This window comes from Nelumbo nucifera, chromosome 1, assembly GCF_055504915.1.
Source record: "Nelumbo nucifera cultivar China Antique chromosome 1, China Antique-T2T, whole genome shotgun sequence".
NCBI classification, from domain to species: Eukaryota; Viridiplantae; Streptophyta; class Magnoliopsida; order Proteales; family Nelumbonaceae; genus Nelumbo; species Nelumbo nucifera.
Genome location: NC_142649.1, coordinates 174,042,747 through 174,064,446, shown reverse-complemented (window position 1 = coordinate 174,064,446; position 21,700 = coordinate 174,042,747). Strand labels below are relative to the sequence as shown.

At 39.7% G+C, this 21,700-nt stretch overlaps 1 protein-coding gene across 1 annotated transcript; it reads left to right on the top strand.

Annotated features, from left to right (window-relative positions):
• The first annotated feature begins 1,337 nt into the window (after positions 1-1,337).
• On the top strand, positions 1,338-19,890 carry LOC104596371 (Prefoldin chaperone subunit family protein). The gene is made up of 4 exons (XM_010257478.3): positions 1,338-1,493; positions 1,608-1,661; positions 19,370-19,439; positions 19,534-19,890. Exons 1-4 carry the CDS (start codon positions 1,416-1,418, stop codon positions 19,584-19,586), a joined length of 255 nt encoding a protein of 84 aa, XP_010255780.1. The 5' UTR covers positions 1,338-1,415; the 3' UTR covers positions 19,587-19,890.
• Positions 19,891-21,700: the final 1,810 nt, after the last annotated feature.

The window sequence follows — 21,700 nt, the reverse complement described above, 5'->3', positions numbered from 1 at the left end:
GGGCTGATACATGTTGATGCTTTGAACCTTGGCTTGGGCTTCAAGTTTTATTCTTAGGGTCGGGCTCAGACTCAAGATCTAGGCCTAATGGTCGGTCCTAGTATTTTTTTGTTTATAAAGAAGCAATGCCCGACCCAGCTCATGAACAAGTCTAATATATACATATGTATATATGTGGGCTCACGAGCTGAGCTTTACTAGGTTCGAGGTTGACTCAACTAACTAGGCTCGAGTTCGGCTTGAAGCTTGATTTAGACTGGGCCAACCCAATCTCGAGCAACTTGTGGCCACCCCTACCCTGTGCCATGCCAGGCCAACACTTGGGTTGTGGCCCAAGCATGACACAACCTGCATGGTGGCCCAACATGGCCCAACATAGATATTATATAAATATATGTATAATATTATATTATAAATAATAAATGATATATAATATATTATAAAAAATATGATATATACAATATATTTATAAATAGATAATTATAAATATAGTATACCAATGTATATATATATAATGCATATATATTCAGATATAATATGTAGATAATATGTGATGTTCTTGATTTGGGTCGATTTTTTAATTTTTCGATTTTATATGAACACCTCTAGGCTCTTGGGATGAAATCCACTTGACAGGGTGATGTGTATAGGACTGGGCTATACCCTCGTTGTATACCCCCATGAAGCCAAAAATTAAGAAGAAGAAGAAGATTATTGGGCTCAAATTTTTCAAGTGGGCTGATCAATAACAGTTTGGATCTCTTACTTGAGAGATAGGTGGAAGGACAAGTGGAATATCGTCATATCTTTGGAGAAGGCAATAGAACTGCGGACTGAGAAGCCTATTTTGTGCACACCAATGATGTTTTTGGATCCTTCTTCCCTTGATCTTTAGGTTTTATTTGTTATCTTGATTTGTGGGGATGTGCCATAGCACTTTTTATGGAATTATAAAAAAAAAATGGTATAAAGCGGTTCAGTCAACTAACTATGTATTTGGCATAAATTTTATTTATCATATTAATGTTTGCACTTAATTTGTTATCAAAACGAAAAAAAGTGATTAATAAACATTTTTTTTTAGGATTTATTGACAATTAGACGTCACTAGGAAAGCATTAAAATAAAGCTTCTCCCCATAAGTGGTTTGCACGTAAATCAAGAATAATATGAAATAATATGATGGGGCAAATGCTAATTTGGCCATTAATATGGCACCCTTTATCAAATAAACTGTAAGTCATACCAAACACCGCCTAATAGCTCAATCAATGTGAATTAGAATTACGATAATAGCCTCATTAACGACAAATTTTCTAGACAGCATGGTCTGTAGTCTTGATTCAGTCCGTTTATTAGTTTAGTTTAGATCCCTTCTGATTTCTAAACCAAAAGAACTGCTGGAGAGGGAGGAAATGGCTGCTCCGTCTTCCCCATCAGTCCCGTCCATCTCAGCTTCTGCCGACGACCCCAAGAAATATCTTCTCAAGCAGGCAAGCTTAATTCTTCAATCTAAGCTTCTTTAGGCATCTTTTCTCAATGTTCTGTTTTTCTCGATAAACACAAGCAAAGAAAAAGCGATGACAATTGGGTTTTGGATGTTTCAGATAAGAAGCCACGAGATTGCGATAGACGAGTTGAATAATCTCTCATCCTCCCGAGTAAGCCCTAACAATCCCATTTGGTTTCGGGCCATGTTTATTTTCCTGGCAATGCATCTTTATTTGTCTCATCTCTCAACGTATACTTCTTTTTTCTTTCTCTGTTTCTGTTTTGTGGGCTTGCCAGATATCAACGGAGGTGCCGTTTGGTAACGTTCTACAAGAACGTTTCTATTGCTCCTGGAAGCCAACAATATTTTGTTTTTCTGTTCCGGAAACACCAGAAATGTTCCACTGGAACGTTAACAAACGTAGCCTGAACTTCCCTGCATTGTTAGTCATGAAATTTATTAATTCCTTCTGAAAATTCTTCCAAGCATACTTACTGGGTTGGAAAACCTATCTAGTCTAAGAGCATTGTTACAGTAGAGCGAAACTATATAGAATTATCTTTTAGGAGACGCACCTATGGCCTACCTGGGTAGGGTGAAAAACTAGAGTTATAACCATGTACTCATCTTGCCTTCTTTTGCCCAAGGATCCACGTCTGTTAATGCCTTCAGAGGCTCAAAATTGTCATTTTTGAGTATTGGTGATTGCTTCAGGCTTTTATGTGATGTCTACCTGGATTATAATACGAGTATATGGCAATCCCTAATGGGTATTTTACATGGAAGTAGCATTTTTAATGTGGATACACTCTATGGCAAAGATAACTGGTAATTTACTAATAAATGGGAAATGAACGATACTATAGACATCTTCAATGGTTTAGGTTCTTTGCTGCTTTGTATTTGAAAAAGGGAAGGCAGAGTCCTTTACAGCCTCCCTGGAGAGACATTCACCCTTACATAAGTTAAAAATTAGTATTGTCAATATTCGATCAATTCAATCTCTCCCAGTGCTAAGGTTGAATAGCTACCTGTCTATGATGAGTATAAATAAAATAATATGATAAGTATGAATGGAATAATATAAATGACCCTTCAGTCTACCTGTATATGGGAATGGGACACAATTTAGAAAGGAATATAAATATAAAATTTTCTAACTAACTGCGATTCAGAAGAAAAAAATTGATTTTTTTAGAATGAGTAGATATCAGAACTGTTTTTTTTTTTTGATGAATAATAATAAGTTTATTGATTCAGAAGCAACTTTAGAGTGATTCATACATCATCCCAACGAGAGGCATGAGCTGCAGCCCCTCCTTGAGTCTTACAAGTAAACTAGGAAAGAAAAACAATAATCACAACTGAGCCCAAAATAATTCTTCCCTATTTACCCCTTGCTTAGCTAACACATCTGACAAAGTATTTGCTGATCTCCCCACCCACTGTACAGTGACCAACATATTCCTTGTCAACCAACTAAATTTCTTCATTTCATTCTTGTATCGCCACATAGCCTCTTCAGAATTTTTTAACCAACCCACCACCACTTTGGAATCCCCCTCGATTATTAGGTGTTGTACCCCCAGCTGGTTTGCAAATTGCACCCCTTGTACAGCAACTAAGAGTTCTGCCCTGATGGAGTTCCCAATTCCCAAGGGACCTGAGTAGAGCAACAAAATCTCTCCCTTCTCATTTCTCAAAGCACCCCCCACTCCGGATAATCCTGGATTACCCATGCTGCTTCCATCAAAGTTCAACTTTATTGAGCCTTCGGGTGGAGGAGACCAGCTTGTAATTGATTTGTCCTTTAAAGATGAGCACCTTGCTACTGCTGACCAATTTCTCCAAAGGTCATTAAAGGAGAATTGATGGAAGATTTCCAAGGTCTTCAGCCAATGTATTGCCCTGTTTAACACACAGTCTTTCAAATCTTGGTTGTTCCTTTCCTTGTCTTGAAAAATTCTGAGATTCCTTTCTTCCCAAAGAGTCCAAGTCAAAGCAGCACAAGCACATCTCCACATAATTCTCCCTATTTTTGTAGGCCAATAAAAGGTAGAATGGTTGAAGAGCATGTGAACTTCTGCTAGTAGACTCCAACTACCCCCAAACAACGAAAGTAGCCAAGCCCAAAGGTCTGCAGAAAAGGGACAAGATACTAGTAGATGGTAACAATCCTCACCGTGAGCTCTACAGAGGATACACCAATTAGGAGAAATACAGAGAAAAGGTCTTCTCTTTTGTAGGTTGTCTAAAGTGTTTACTTTCCCATAGAATACTTCCCAACAAAAAGCCATAATTTTTGGGGGGACTGGCCTGCACCAAATTTCTTTAGACGGAAAGGGTTGGTGAGAAGAAAGTTGAGAGATGGACTTGAAGAAAGAAGCACAAGAGAAGGTTCCAATGGGTCTAGGAGTCCAAACTCTCTTATCTGGCTTGGAGGGATCCAAACAAACCTAATTAAGACAACTAAGCAAAATAAAAAGAGACTCAATTTCAGCATCCCTAAGTCCTCTACGAAACCCAAAATCCCAAGTAGGATCTAAGGGTGTTCCCAAAGGTGAAACAAATTTTGAGACCACCTCTTTTTTGTACAAAGAAATAGAAAAAAGCGAAGGGAACAAGTCCTTTAACGGTGAGTCTCCTACCCAAATATCCTCCCAAAAAAGAACAGAGTTGCCAGAACAAACTTCATACTTGATAAAATTGAGGTATTGAGGAAGGGTGTTGTGAATAGCCTTCCACGGTGCTGCTAGGTTAGCTTGCCTCGATACACCAGCATCCCATCCGTTCTCTGACCTCCCATGAATGCTTCCCACCACCTCATGCCACAATCTCTCTCTTTCCAAAGGCCATCTCCACAACCATTTCCCTAACAGAGCTTGATTCTTTCTAATTACCCTCCCAATTCCCAAGCCCCCATCTTCTTTACTTCTGCACACAATTTCCCAATTAACCAAGTGATCCTTTTTTTCTTGTCCCGGCTCCCATAAGAAGTCTCTCATCAACTTCTCCAGTTTCCTGGCTTCCCTAACTGGTATCCTAAAGACAGACAAATAATAGGTAGGTAAGTTAGCCAAGGTAGCTCTTATTAGGGTAATTCTCCCTTCTAAAGAGATATAGTTCCTCTTCCATGAGGCTAATCTCTTCTCAAACTTTTCTATCACTGGGGTCCAAAATCTACTCTCCCTAGGATTTGCCCCTAAAGGAAGCCCTAAATATGACATAGGCCAAGCAGAGGTGGAACACTCAAGACACTCCGCAATAGCCTCGACCTCCCCTACCTCCAAATTTATACCCTCTATGCAACTCTTTTCCAGATTTATTCTCAAATTAGAGACACTTTCAAATCCTTTTATTATCTCCTTTAGGTTTGCTACCTTTTCACTAATACCTCCTTCACAAAAAAATCATTAGGTCATCTGCAAACTGAAGGTGGGTGACGGGGACTTGGTGTCTCCCTATTCTCCAACCCCTAATGGCATCTTTGCTGTCAGCCTTAGTAATGAGCCTACTAATCACATCAGCTACTAAGGTAAAAAGGAAGGGTGAAAGTGGATCCCCTTGCCTGACACCCCTGCAAGCTGGAAAAAAGTCTCTCACCGTACCATTTACCAGAATAGAGTAGTGACAAGTACTGATACACCTAAGGATCCAACTACACCACTTGTCCCCAAGACCACAGTTTTGCATAACCTCCAATAGAAACTTCCAGTCCACCAAATCATAGGCCTTTTCAAGATCCAATTTTATAGATGCTTGTCACCAGACTAATAGGCCTATAATCTTTTGGGTGGTTGGCATCATTCTTCTTAGGTATCAAGGCCAAAAAGGTGGCATTAATTCCAGGGCTTATATTGTGATTGTCTGCAAATTCCTTAAAGACTTCAGCTAGATCCTCTTTCAACACCTCCCAACAGTCTTGATAAAAACCCATTGTAAAGCCATCTGGACCCGGAGCCTTGGATCTATCCATTATAAAGACAACTTTCTTAATCTCTTCTTCCTCGAAATTCCTTTCCAGCCACCTTGCCACTCCATCAATTCTTGGCCAATCCACCCTTTCCATGACTGTCCTCTCTCTCAAAGGCCTTCTATAAATCGATTTGAAGTGGTCCACAAATTTTCTGGCTATGTCATCCTGGTTGGTAAACACCTCCTCTCCTATCTCTAGCTTGGTCACAAAATTCTTTCTTCGTCTTTCATTTGCCAAATCATGGAAGAATCTAGTGTTCCCATCGCCTTCCTTAATCCACTTGTGTCTAGATTTTTGTCTCCAACTGATTTCTTCCCTCAATAACACCTCTTCCAAATCCTTTTTTAATTGTCTCCTTAACACTCTGTCCTCCTCGGTCAGCCCATTGTGAGATTCCTTTACATCCAAGTTCTCTATTCGAGAGATTAGGCCCAATTTTTGCTCCTCAATTCTACCAAACTGATCTCTATTCCACTCTTTTATTTTGACTCTCAACCTTTTAAATTTCTTGTGGAACTTGATCCCCTTCCATCTTACCCTTCTCTCCTCCTCACCCCACCACTCCTTCACTTTTTTCACAAAATTTGGATGGGTAAGCCACATATTTTCAAATCTAAAAGGTTTGGGTCCTATAGGAAAAGACTCAGTACCTATTTGGATAGGACAGTGATCGGAGGTGACCCTGGGTAACGCCCTAGCAACCAAGTTTTCCAAACTATTCTCCCAGGCAAGGTTAAAATGGAATCTATCCAACTTCGAGCACAAAGGGGTTTCCTGAAGGTTGGACCAAGTGTAACTGGCTTGCAGTAGAGGTATTTCCTTCAAATCACAATCCTCAATAAAACCATTAAATTTCCTCATGCTTGTTGAGATTACCTGTTGGGATTACTGGTTTCATCAGAGAATCTAATGACGTTAAAATCCCCGCCCAGACACCAAGGACCATCCCATAGCCCCTTGATTGCATATAGTTCCTCCCACATCTCATTCCTCTCTCTATAGGAATTAGGGCCATAAACATTGGTTAAAACCCATACACACCCATTCTCTACATTCTTGCACTTAATGGAAACTGAGAATCTGCCTATCAATTCTTCCACTACTTCCACAAATCCTCCTTCCACAGTGTTACAATCCCCCCCGAGGCTCCCCAAGAAGGAGCCGAGCTCCAACCTAAACCTCTAGACCTCCAAAAACTCCTCACCCATCTCCCATTTAATTCCATCAATTTGGATTCTTGTAACAACACAATATCAGGTTTTTCCCTTCGGAGTAGGTCTTTGATCACCCTTCTCTTCCTTGCACTCCCTAACCCTCTTACATTCCAGCTAATAATTTTCATCGAGACAAAGTAGCAAAAGAACCCAATAAGAGGCCATATTCTCCTTATTTTAGGTCCTTCCTCCTATCCCCTCTACCACTGAATTCTAAATCCCCCTCAATGTCTAAAATTAGCCTTTCCACTTCAGATCTTTTTTTCTTATTTGTTCCTTTCCCCCCCCCCCCCCCCATCCTAATACAGCAATCATCCTCTTTCTTTTCTCCATCATTTCCAGCCAATGTCTGAGGAAGAATTTTACCCTGCTCACACTTATTTTGGCTACAACATCTTTCTCCAAGTCCTTCCTTTTTATTTTGTTCCTCCATCATTGTACAGATCAACTCCCAAATTCTGTCCGCCTCCCCCTTACTACTTCCTTCCAACTCCCTCTCTCCTCCTTCCACTATCACCCTTTTTCTTACATCAGAACCTCCAGGATGGGAAGCTAGGATATCTGTTACAGGCAGAGCAAACAGGTCAGTACCTAAAACAGAATTGACACCCATACCTGATAGAACGGGGGTAGGACTAGAATCACTGGAAATGACTTGTTGACAGGCGGCAACTAGTTTTAAAGTCTTTCCCCTTTTTGGACAAGGTTGTGAAGTAGACATGGTGAAAGAATCACTTCCTGACGACCTACCCACTTGGAAGACCTTTCTCTGTGTTTCCGACACTGGAATACCTGCATCCATCCTCACATCCGATTCTTGTCCCTCTCCACCAACATCCTGTAGTTCATTAGACTCAGGGTCAGCTCCCTCGACGAAGGGAGGAGGAGTTTTCACAGCTTTAGAACCATTTTCTTCACCATTTCTAGCCTTCTCGCCACTTGCCTCTTCAGTCTCTTCCTCTAGAAACAACAGCTCTGTATGCAAACTTTCTGTTTCAAAAAAATCATTGTTGCTTTTCAGAGACAGACTTCCCAGACTAAGCGTTTCATCTCTATCACAATCGTCATTGCTGTTTTGTTCACTCAACCAGTCTTCAATCCTTGTTCTGTTCTCATCACTAGGCTTGAGGTATCTCGGGTTGCGCCTATCTGGTGAGAGACGGTTCGCCAGGTTGGATGGGACCCACTGTAGAGAGCCTCGCGACTGCGAATCTAGAGATTTTTTTGTGCCTGAACTGTTCGAACGAGAGGAGGGGTTCGGGGAAGAAGAAGATAGACGCTTAATTTCGTCTATCAGCTCGCCCCTCCTCCCAGTCACGTGCTTACTTAAAGTACCCCTCGGCCCATCTATCTTGTTTGAGATGCCTTCTCCGGCCCTTCATCAAGTGGATCCACTTGATTGGGCCCTTCATTTCGTCCCACGTGACCACTTAAAAGGTCACACCCCCCTGATTTAATGGTCGAACCAGCAACCTTCCCTGTCTGAGGTTGCTTGTTCAGCCCTCTCCCTTTCGAAACTAGTGAATTTTTGTTTGTTTTCCCTGACACCACCTGCGCAAATGATCTGCCATTTGTCATATTTTTTTCTTGCTTTCTCCAGGTTTGACCTTCCAACTGCCTCATAACTTTTTGGCTTCCCAGAATTTGTTGGCCCTTTTTAGTGAAACATCCCTTCCCATTTGAATTAACCACTCTCACAAGTCCACGTAGTGCTTCTTCTTCCTCCTTCTCCCCTCCAACCATACGAGTCTCCTTCCACAGCACTGCTTCAATGGAGGAAGCTAACCATACAGAGACAAAGCTCCCCTCTGTTCGTACCTCTACCTTTCATGGAATGTCTTCTGGCTTCACACCACTTAGCAGGATTGCTACTGAGTAAAGATCTCCCCAGAAAACACCTTTCAAGATTCCTCCACACAACACAGCTATAGATTCTGTTATTTCTTGTTTCCATAGATGGAATGGCAAGCCTATTACACGCACCACCACACCATCTTCGACAAAAAAATCTTTGGAGTTAGATGTTGGATTCCATTTGAAGACTGTGAATGATCCGAACTCAGCCTGAACATTGATAGCTGATATTTCCAAATCATTCTTTAATGGATCTAGGATGGCTTTACAGTTATCGAAGGGGGTTACTATGAAGACACTCTTCAGCTTCAACCTGGTTGCCAGTAAGTCAGCTACCCTCCTCCAATCATTAACCTTTTCCTTGGCTTGTATCACAAGCTTACTATCCCACTCCTCTCTCTCTAGACATCCCACCATTCTGCAATGGCCTTTTGTTTTTGCCATGACCACTGGCCCTTGTTCTACCCTGCTGTTGCTGAGATATACCTTCTCCTCCCTTATGGAGGCTTTTTTCTCATTTGCTACTCTTTGAGCTAAGAATTCTTTGAGCAACCAGTCAACTTCCCCCCAACCTTGGTTCTGTTTTCCTGCTGGTAGACACACCAGTTGCCTTTGTCCCTTACCAAAGAATTCAGCCAAAGCTATGAAGAACCCCTTTCTATTCCTCTTACATTCAACAACATATCTTCTCCCTTCTAATGTACTAAAATCCTGCCAGTTTATCTGCTTACCTTTTGAACACGCTCCTGCTATGAACTCTCTTAGCCACTCGATCACTTCTAATCCTTCCAGCAGTATTGTACCCTTTTTCGCTTCCCTTACCTTCAGGCTTACCTTCCCCTTAATTCTCATCTCTTCGAACAGGAGATTTTTTGCTTCTATCTTCAAGGATCTCCTCCACAAGTTCCATACAGTTCTGACCTGCAACTCTTTTTTTGTTTGGAAAGCTGTTTTGACCTGCTCATTTTGGGCTAACAAATTTAAGAAAGTCTATAAGAAAAGAGGTTCAAAGGGTAAAGTTTCGAAGATGAAGATCGCTGAGTTCTGGGGAGCCAAAGGTCTCTAAAAGGGGTAAAGTTGCAGAGGATGTCGGATTGAGGACAAGTAGGAAGGGGGCAATCGAGATAGTGAGAAGAAAAAGTTACCCGCGTCTTCATGAGCCAATGTGAGTGAGAGGGGGGGGGGAATGGAGATTAAATGTCTGGTTGACAGGGATATTAAGGTAAGCAAGAGCTTAGGTCTGTTTGTTTGGGGTGGAGAGGAGTTTGCTAGAAGGGCTTTTGAAGCATTTGAAAAAATCAAGAAGGAAGAGGGCTTGATAAGATCATTGTTGGGGAAGGAGGAGAGACGCAGAATGAGGAAGGAGATGGACAAGATGATTTGTTTGAAGATGTTTAAGATGCTGTGTTCGGGTGCTTTCTTTTATAACCTCTTATTTTTGTGCTCTTGGTTTTGTTTTTTCTGTTTGTTGGGTGGGTGTTATCTTAACACCTGGAAGATGCTTGCATTTGGCCTGTTCTTTTTATTTTTAATAAAATTTTTCATTTAGCTTTCAAAAAAAAACTTCCTTACTACCTTATATTATCAATACGTTTTATGTTAATCATACGGTTTGATGTATTAATTCTAATAAAGGGATTTACTACATAATTTTCTTGTTTTGTGATGTTTATCATATATTTAACATTTGATTTCAACACATCTTTAGGACATTAACTTGCTTGACAGGTCCTATTTTTGCTTGTCTTGCAATGTTTATCATGTATTTAGCATATGATTTCACACATCTTTAGGTCATTAGCTTTCTTGAGGAGTCATATCTTTTGCCTGTCATCCTGTTACTTTATTGCTGTAAATAATTAGTCAGAAGAATACTCTTTTCAAAGATAAAAGCATCCTTAGGACATGTAATCTTTTTTAATTATGTAATAAGAATGCTTTTTTCTTTCCACAAGCTGGTATGTGCCATTTATATAAAACAGAGTTTGCCAAATCATTATTCACAATCTTTATATGTGCTATTATTCAGACTGTTTTATTTCTTTTGCAATCGTCCTATAATTACTCTACAGTTTTTTTTCTGCTTATCTTGAGATATTGCTATTTAATTTTACTTCTGTTAACCATTAATTATCATACACCAAATTTATCAAAAAAGAATTAATTATCATACACCAAATATCTCATATATGATTTCTATTTAGGACATTAATGTGTCAGAATTTGGATGCTTTTCTGTTCTCTAACATCCTATTATCTTGTTAAGTTAATATATGAGGTTCTCCATGTTAATATCCAGATGTCTTTGAGTTCTTTCACTATCAATTGAGAGGCAGGGATGCATTGATAGTGAATGTATGAAACTCTGAATTCATGACTTGATAAAACATTTGTGCGCTAATCTCAATGGAATTTAAGGCACTCCAAAGATTGTGATATTTAAGTCTATTGTTTTGTGCTACAAATGGCCTGGGCATCTGTAATATTGCCTAACAAGAGCTCATTGGGAAGCTCAATGGCCCCCCAAAAGATTTATTTAAGGCATCTAAGGACATACAACAAGGTGACCTGTTGTCACCAATGTTGTTTACTTTGGTGGCAGAGATCTCCTGTAAACTCTTGAAAAGAGTTGATGAGAGAAACATTTTTTTCAAGGGTTTAGAGTGGGGAGACAAAATTAAGTAGTTTCTCACTTGCAGTTTGTGTATCGCACACTGATCTTAAGTGAATTTAGGAGAAATCAGGATGTCAAAACCCTTAGATGGATTTTAGAAATAGTGGAGAGGGTTTCCCAATTAAAAATTAATTTAGGAAAATTTAGTTTGGTAGGAATTAGATTGGAGAGGGTGGAGTTGGAGTGTGCGGCTTCCTAGGGTGATAAGTCCGAGAGAGGCCAATCAAGTTCTTATAACTTCCCTTTTGGGAGGTAGTCCTAGAAATGTGACTTTGAAACACTTATTAAGAGGTTGGCCTTGTGGAAAAGGAGTTACATTTCTGAAGGGGGAGAGTTATTTTGACCAAATCCTTGCTGTCCAGTCTTCCAATGTATTTCTTGTTAGCAATGCAACCTAGAGATCTGTGAAGTGGCTAGACAAAATATTTATGGATGCTCAGAATCTCCACATCAGCTTCACTCATGTTCTTAGAGAGGGTAAGGATCTGCTCGTTTCCTCTTAACTTTTATCTCTTAAGAGGAATCTTTTAACTTTAAGAGAAAAATGGTTGTTCATTTCCTCTGATCTCTTATCTCCTAAAGTGCAATTATACAACTTTTTGTTTTCCAATAATACCCCCAAAAAGACAAACAAAAAACTCTCATATACGGGGTCAAAATGAATATTTGATAATTTTCAGAATTCAGAACAACATTCTCTGCATTCAGAGTTCAGAGGAAAGAAAAGTTCACCAATACCAATATACCTCTTAGTGTAATTATTGCACTTTCAGATGTTAGACTTCAGAGCAAACGAACAGGCCCTAACTCGGTGGCGGATGCATTAGCAAACTATGCTTGTGATACAACTGTTAGTAGCACTTTTGATAGCAGAGACTTACTTTCACGTTCAATTCGTTTATGTTTTTTTTTTTTTTTATGATCTTTTATGTGTACCTAAGATTAGGATTGGATAATTTTTTGTTGTTATTGTGGGGAGTGAGTGAATATTTTGTGTTTGGGTTCAAGGCAAGGTGGGCTACGTCCTCCGTTGTATTTCAAACTTAATATGATTATATTTAATAAAATTTTAAGGTGGTCGCCCCTCCACCTGGAGTAAATTTTGGGGTTAAAAAAAGTTTAAAGCCTTGGTAAAAATTGTGATGAGAATTGAGAAGATAATTAGGGATTTTTTTTGTGGGATCTAGGGAACAACAAAAGTAGTCATCTTTTGAAGTGGGAGGAGCTTTGCCAATCAAAAGAGATGGGTGATTAGAAATAGGAAGGATTCAGGAAAAGAACTTGACTTTCCTGGGTAAGTGGTTTTTTTTTTATACCCAAAAGAAAGAGAGAGTTTATGGCATTTAGTGATCAAGAGCATCTGTAATAGAGGTGCAACCTTAAGAAGCCCTTGGAGAACAATTTTGACTTTGCTTCCTACCTTCATGCAATATTTTTTTTGATCAATAACTGTGAATTGAATTGAATTAAGATTATGAGAAATTACAAAGCAAGGGGGCTAAACAATCTTAGCTCCCGAGTACAACCATTGAACACCAAAAAACAATTACAGTACAACCCAAAATATAGAGTTTTTGTTCACCCCTTGCCTAGCTAGACCATCTGCCAGTGAGTTTGCACTTCTCTTTACCCATTTGTACTGAATTTCAATGTCCTTAGTCAACCACTTAAATTTTCTCTCTTCATTGCTGTAATTCCATATCCTAGAGTTATCCTCCTTTAACCAGTTCACCACAACTTTAGAGTCTCCTTCTATGATCAGCTTATTAAAATGTATATCCTTGACTCTTTGTACCCCTTCAAGAGCTGCAAGTATCTCAGCCCTCAAGGAATCTCCCACCCCTATTGGTCCAGAAAACATAGCTAATAGATTCCCTTGTTCATCTCTTATTGCTCCCCTTATTCCAGATGGCCCCGGATTACCCATACTGCTGCCATCAAAATTCAGTTTAATAAAGCCATCAGGTGGAGGAATCCAACAAGAGTTTGATGCCTACTTAGCTGAAGCTAATTCTACAATCTCCTTCCAATTTCTTAGCATCTCATCAACTAAGAATTCTGCAAACAATGCCAAAGTTTTCAACCAATTTATCACCCTAATATGGATGACCTCCAATATTACTTCCAAGCTTCTCTCCTTTTCTGAGAAGATCCGTATACATCTCCACATAATCTTGGCCCTTTTTGTTGGCCAACTCAGCATGGAAACGAATAAGCTTTGCACATTCAAAGGGGGGAGCGTCCACCTGCACCCAAACAAAGAAGTACACCATTCCCAAATGACTTTAGTAAACGGACAGGAAATTAGTAAATGGTATCCAGACTCTCCATCAGCTTTATAGAGAGCACACCAGTGAGGACACAAACAACTATTGGGTCTTTTTCTTTGAAGTAAATCTCCTGTATTAACTCTTTCCAGAAAGGCTTCCCAACAGAAACTCCCAAACTCTGGAGGTATAGGAAGACAAAACACCTCTTTAACAAGGATGGACAAACCCAAAGAAGAAGGTTGTGTTAGGGCTTTAAAGAAAGAAGCACATGTGAAAGAACCCGAGGGGGTGAGTGTCCAAATTCTACTATTTGTCTTTGTTGCTCTAGGAATACCCCTTCAAGGATGGATAACAATGATAAAATACAATCAAACTCTGTGTCCCTGATTTCTCTTCTCAAGCCCAAGTTCCAGCTGAACCCCGAAGCTGAGTTAGAAGGTACAAGGAAGGAGAAAACTGGTTCATTTTTAAATGTGGAAAGAGCAAAAAGACTCAGGAATTGGTCTTTTAAAGAAAAATCCCCAATCCAAATATGTTCCCAAAAATTGATGAGATTGCCTGAGTGCAAGTCATACCTGATCCATGGAGAAAACAACAACAAAATAGCTTGAATGGCTTTCCAAGGTGCTGCTCCCGTAGTTCTTGCCAGAATCCCAGAATCCCATCCATTGTCTGCAACCCCATGAATACTACCCACTATCTTCACCCAAAGTTTATCCTTCAATGAAAATCTCCACAGCCATTTCCCTAGTAGTGCCAAGTTCCTATACCTTATGTTCCCAATACCCAAGCCTCCCTCCCTCTTACTCCTACAAACCATCTCCTACCTAACCCTATGGTCCTTCTTCTCCTCCCCTAGCTCCCAGACAAAGTCTCTCATTTGTTTTTCTAATCTGCTAGCCACTCTAACTGGAATCTTAAAGACTAATAAAAAGAGACAGGAAGGTTAGCTAATGTAGACCTGATTAAAGCGATTCTCCCACCAAGAGACAAATAGTTCTTCTTCCAAGTTGCTAGTCTCTTTTCAAACCTCTCCACTACCGAAACCCAAAACTCATCTTTCTGAGGGTTATTTCCCAATGGCAAACAGAGGTAGTTTAAGGGCCAACTAGATACTACGCACTCCAAAATGTCTGCACACTCAGATGTCTCCTCCTCCCCCATATTGACCCCAACTATACAACTCTTCTCAAAATTCACCTTAAGGTTTGACATTTGTTCAAAGAGCTGTATAGTGAGATTCAGGTTTCTAATCCTATTAAGATCCCCTCCTTCACAAAAGAGTATCGTGTCATCTGCAAATTGCAAATGTGTGAGTGGCACATTCTCCCTTCCAACTCTCCAACATCTTATTAAGTCCTTGGAATCTGCTCTAGAAATTAGTCTCCCTAAAACTTCATTTAATATAAATGATATGATGTTAATATGTTATCTTAAGACAAGTGGTGAAGTTTTGGGAGGACCAACCTTTTTTTTGAAGATCAAAAGAAAAAGTTTCATTCAATAAAACAGGAAGATACAATGTTTTGGTGAAAAGGAGTCACCCCTTCACTTACTAGAAAGACTCAAAGAAGAAACACAAAGATCACATATAGACTTAAACATTCAAAGTGTTCAAAAATCACCTCCGAAATTTGTTTTACTTAAGCCTTCAAATTCTGGCAAAACTAAAGCCCAACCAACGATCCTTGAAAATTCTCCTATTTCTTTCCTTACAAACCTCCCAGAAAACAGCAAAAGGAACACAGCTCCAGATTAATTTTGCTTTGACTCTTCCTTGCACCCTTAGCCAGTAGCCAAAGATCTCAGTACAATCTCTAGGATCCCACCCAGCCATACTGAAATGCTTGAAAAAGTAGGCCCAAATACTTCTAATGAAACTGCAGCTCACCAGCAGGTGAATAATAGATTCTTCATCTGATAAGCAAAGAGTGCATCTACTAGGAAACTGATGGTTCTTTTTCAGATTGTCTTGAGTCAGGATACTCCCCATTGAGATAAGCCATGCAAAAGCCCCCACTCTTGGGGGAACTGGCTTCCCCCAAACCCCTTTAACTGAATTGGACTCTACCTGATTTCTGGACAGAGCATTATAAAGAGACTTGACTTAGAATCTTCCATTCTTACTTTCTTTCCACCATCTAGCATTTGGAAGTAACAGGCTCACTTCCACCTCTTGAAGCTTCGCCAACAATCCCACACATTCTTCTATCTCCCAGTCAAACAAAGGTTTTCTAAACTTAGGACACCACACCACTGATCCATTGCAAAGTTCATAACATTGAGAAATAGGCACACCCTTCTTAGACTGTAAAGCCTAGGACATGGTTCAAACAACTTTGCAACCCCAATCCAGTTATCCTCCCAGAACCACTCCCCACTTTGCAGTCAAGAAATGGCTGAATCAAGGAGTTACATTTCATAATCCCTTTCCAGACGCTTACCCCATAGGAAGATCTAACCTCTCACATCCCACCTAAAATTCACTACTAAATTTTTGCAGGCCACCACCCTTTTCCAGAGAGCTTCCCTTTCTTTACCAAACCTCCAAACCCATTTCCCCAACAAAGCCTTGTTAAAAATTCCTATCCTTATCACTCCCAAACCCCCATCCTTCTTGGCCCAACAAACCAAGACCCATCTCACCAAAGTGATATTTCCTTTTCTCCACCTTTAGATTCCAAAGAAAGTTTCTCTTTAACCTTTCAATTTCTTCCACAACCAAAGCTGCTGGAGCCTTAAGCAAAGACAAGTGATAAATAGGGAAATTGGAAAGGACACTCTTTATTAGTGTGATTCCCCCCCCCCCCCCCCCCCCTTGCCTTTCCAACTTGCCAATCTTTGTTCAATATGGTCAATAACAGGTTGCCAAGAATGGGGAGCCCAAGATAAGAGAATGGGAACTCCCCTATGAGGCAACCCAAAGCCTCAGTACATTCCTCCAAATAGGACTGCTGAATCTCTCCCACCCCAATCATTACAGCTTTACTTAGATTGATTTTTAATCCCGAGAGAAATTGAAAACTTTTGGGGATTCCTCTTAAACTGTAAGCTTGCTCTACAGATGCATCCATGAAGATCAAAGTGTCATCAGTGTATTGAATATGAGAAATGGTTAATCTCTCAGATCCAATCTCGAAACCAGCCAACAAACCCACAGCTACTCCTCTATTCAACAGCTTACTTAAAACCTCCACTACTAGGACAAAAAGCAAAGGAGATAGGGGATCCCCCTGTCTCAAACCCCTTAAAGCCTCAAAGAATTTTGTTGACACCCCATTAACCAAAACTGAAAAGGATACAAATGAATGCACGCAAACATCCAGCATCTCTATTTCTCCCCAAAACCCATCCTGCTTAGCACTTCCTCCAAGAAACCCCCTTCTACATGATCATATTGCCTTTTCCAAATCAATTTTGCATGTCACTCCACCTTCCCTAGTTCTTATCCTCGCATCCACACATTCACTAGCAATCAAAGTTCCATCCAAAATCTGACGTCCATGTACAAAAGCCATCTGAGTAAGACCCACCATCAAATGAAGAACCTCTTTCAACCTTACTGATAGCACCTTGGCAATGACTTTGTATGGGCTTGATATCAAACTTATTGGCCTAAAATCTTTCACCCTGGTTGCACCTACGACCTTTGGATTAAGAGCAATGAAGGTAACATTCACAGATTTTTCAATCTTCTTCTCCATCCAAAGTTCCCTAAACATCTCAAGAAGCTCCTTTTTTATGATATTCCAACACATCTTATAAAATGCAATATTGAATCCATCTGGCCCAGGCACCTTATCCTCTTTCATTTTCTTAGTCACATTCCAGACCTCATCTTCCTCAAAAGCTCTTTCCAGCCATGCTTTCAGCTCCAGGTCTAGCTGCAGAAAGTCCAGCTCCCCTAGGTGACAAATTCTTCTAGGCATGGCTTTATAAAGGTTCCCATAGACTTTGCATATTTCTTCAGCTATTCCTTGCTGGTCCTCAATAACCTGATCTCCTTCTTCCAATCGCAATGTTGAGTTTTCCTTCCTCCCTCTCACCATAGCCTGAAAAAAAAAGCAGTATTTTTCTCCCCCTCTTTCAGCCACAATGCCCTAGCCTTTTGCCTTCAAGAGACCTCTTCAAGGTAAATCAATCTCTCCACCTCTTTCAGCCTCTCTCTCTCTCCAATCTCCTCTCCCTGATTGGAAATCATCTTCTTCCAGCCTGTTCAGGTACGACAACCTCTCCAGCACCTCCTTTTTCCTCACCTCTACATTCCCAAACACAGATATGCTCCAAATCTTCAAATCTTCTTTAAATTTTTGCAGTTTTTTCATCATGATGAATCTGGCTGAACCCAGGAACTGATAGGAGCACCACTTCTGTTCCACCAACCTATTCCGCTAGTGAGAACCAACCTTTTCCCATGAGAGAGGTGTGGTATGGCCCAACTCCCCCCAATGTCAGGATTTTTTGCTGGGAGGTTGTCAACCAAATCATAAACACCTATGAGAGGCTCCAAAGAAAGTGGAAACATTGATCTCTCTCTCTCTCTCTCTCTCTCCTCATGCGTTCGTTCTATGTTTGATGAGTGGGGAAAACACCAACCATCTTTTCTAACAATGCTCTTATGCCTCTAAACTGTGCCAGCTATTCTTCTTGTTGTTTGGAAGAACTTGGGTGGCACCAGATGAAGTGGTATACTTGTTCAAAACAGATTTGACAGGTTGTTGTACCTTGAGGCAAAAGCTTTTGTGGCAATATGTGTGTGGAGCAATAATATGGGGGCTTTGGTGTTAAAGAAATGTGAGGATTTTTGAAGAGAAATACAAGCAGGTGGAAGAAGTGTTCAAACTCACAAAGCTAAGGGCTGCTCATTGGGTTGTGATTTGTGACGATTTCAGAGGTGTTCCCCTCAATGATTTGCTAAGGGAGTGGCAGATCGTTGCTTTCAGATAACAAACAAAGGGTGGTAGAATGGCCCCCTCCTGTGGCAGGGGTGGTTAAACTCAACTTTGATGGGTGCTACCTTTGGAAATTCAGGGGCTTCTTGTGTGGGTGATCAGTGATTATTGTGGCAATAGAATTCTTAGTTATTCAGGTCTGGTTGGTCAGGGTAACTCATTGGGAGATGACCTTCTGGCCTTAGTCCAAGTACTAAAACTGTTGGTGATGCAGGAAAGAAGGAATGTGGAAGTAGAGGGTGACTGTCAAACAATTATCAGGTGAATGAGGACACAAGATCAGATCCCATGGGGATTTAGATCAATGGTGTGAGTGTTCACTTGCTGAGTGCTTCCTTGAACACCTCATTCAATTGGTTGCCTAGGAGTGCTAATAGCTGGCTGATTCTTTGGCTAGAGCTGGGTTTGGAAGGGAATGTTTGGAATGGGATTGCCCAGGGCCAGGCTATAATCTGTAAAAGTTGGTCTTTTCTCTTTTCATGCTGTGATTCTCCTTGTGTGGAGATCAGATTTATACTTTTTGGCCTGCTGCCTGATCTTGTGAGCAGTTTGGTGTTTTTTTTTCATGAAATATGTTCTTTTATTTATCAAAAAATCATTGAAAAAGAATGGTTATGCTGCCAAAAGCCCAGGGAAATATTTTATGAGACAAATCAATGTAGGGAAAAAAGATTTAACATAACATGTAATAGCTGCTAAAAGGAATTATGAGAATGAGCATATGAATATGGAAAACTCTTAGCGTCATTCTTTTAATATGCTGGATTTAATTTGAAGTTGTTACCTCGGATCCTAACTTTGTATCTTTTACCTAATTCAACCGTTGATAAGATTACATCTTTTGCAGATAATGCGTTTTTTAATACTTTTAAACTGTGTTGGAGATGGTAAACTTGGTCAAATAGTTTATGGAGATTGTGTGTTTCTTTTACTGCAGGCTGTCTATCAGAAAAATGGAAATATCTTCTTCTGCACAAGCATTCAAAAAGCAAAAGCATCTGAACAAAGTGCAATATCCTTTCCTGTGTATTTCAATTTTCTTCCTCGTATGCAACAAACACTTTCTGAGTGCTGGCATTCTCTTGTTGGTTCCATTTGCAGGACAACTTGATTCAGCCAAGGCCAAGCTACAAAAGTTAAATTCAGCTCAATAAATCCAACATAACATGATGGCTACATCTTCCATTTCTTGGTTGTCAATATCTAGCCTAGTGCAGATCCCCTTGTGTACCTGAGAATGACAACATTGTCAGAAGCGTTGCCATGGTGCCCAATTTGAAGGGGCTGCATAAATGCTGCGGTGGATTTGTGTTCTTTAAAAACGTTGCCATGTAGCAGCATAAACTGTATGCTAAATTGCAAGTCTACTTTCTAGAACACCAGATGCTATAAAAACTTTAGCACTTCCCCTCTAATGTGTTAGGTGAAGATGAATTAAGAATATGTGGTTTGGAGCTCATACAATTCCTACAACTGTTCAGAGCTATTTTTCTATTCAATGCTGAATTAATGTTGAAAAATTGAACTCGTAATGCCACCTTCATATTAAGTTCTTAAGAAAGAGAAACCATGACGAGAATGAAGCATTGAATGGTACACATGGTATATGGTATCTGATACTGGATTGTGATTGCACCAATGGAAAGAATAACAATGACAAGGGAGTAAAACAACAGACTCGCCAATGAATCCGTCACCTGTGTGGAAGAGAGTGGTTATGTTGAAATTGATGGAATGCCATGGGGTCTATGGAATTTCGACTTTGGAGAGCTTCGATGAGCTTCTTCACTGCATGAGCATTGGAATCAATGTTTTCTATGCCGAACAATTTAACAGAATTACAGAGCTTTGTGAATATAATGAATAGTGATAAACAAAATCTTGATTAAAAAAACTGAAAATTCTTTCTCGATTCTACATGTCTGCTTTTAGACAAAATTTCACAGAAACGATTGATTGCTCTTCACCAACATGTCTTGTAAGATTATGAAGAGTTCAACTACAGTGCATTTTGTATATTTTCTTTGGTTGAGTCAAAATTTCAACCAATTATATTAAAGAGGTTACACAATGGATACTTTCATATTCCACAAAGTAGAGAAGAAATTTTCTCCATCCCTGCCAAGTACCCGGCCTACCCAATCAAGCGGAGATGGGATGGAGATTCCCTTATCAGGGATACGGTGGAGATGGAATTAATAGGAATACCTAATTGGGGACAGGGAGTGAAGTCCACACCCCGCCCCAACCCTGATTCTATCTACTAAATATATGTGTATATATATTATATTAAATATATAATATTATTTATATTATTTATAATATTTTTATATTATATATATATATCAAAAATATATTTAAAATATTATTTGTTTTTTAATTTTTCCTTTATTTTAAATAAATACCTTTCTAAAAACAAACTTTTAATTAAAAATTTAGGGATTCAGGTCCCCGATGGGCAAGCCCTCTCTATCGAGTATGATCCTCAATAATTTGGAAAAGGAAGGAGGAAGATAATATGTTGATACAGCCTGCAAAAAATACAGGGATTTCTTAGATAGCTGCGACCTTCATGAGATTCCGATTAAGGGGCCTACTTTCACTTCGACCAATAAGAGAGATGGGAAAGGAAAAATTAGAGATAAACTTGATAGGGTGGTTGAAAACCAGCAATGGATAGATGAATTTAAAAATGCATCGGTTAGAGTTCAAGTCACTATTGGATCTGGCCATCTTCCCATTTCAATGGATATGGACTGTAGAAAAGGGACTAGGAAAATCTTTAGGTTTGAATAAATGTGAACTGATCATGCAGATTTCAAAAAAAAATTGCTAGAGAGTACTTGGAAACAATTCCAAAAAGGCCCTCCCCAAATCAAGCTAGGGAACAAATATAGAATTTTCACTTCAGTTTTGAAGGTTTGGAACAAAGTGCTTGGTAATGTTCAATAGAGAATAGCACAGCTAAAGAGGAAGTATAAGAAGAAAACTCAAAATTAGGCCTAGAGCACAGAATAGATAAAGTAAAGGATCTGGAAGCAGAGTTGGGTGTTTGGCTAAGGTGGGAGGAAATGATGTGGCATCAGAAGTCAAGGGTTAACTAGTTAACACGTGGAGATAGAAATACAAAATATTTCCACTTGATGACAAAAGGGAGGAGAGCTCGGAATAGAATTTCATGCATTAAAAATCAAGGAGGAGGTTGGGTCTCAAATGAAAAAGAAATAGTAGAGGTACTAGAGAATCACTTTAAGGGTATTTACCAAAC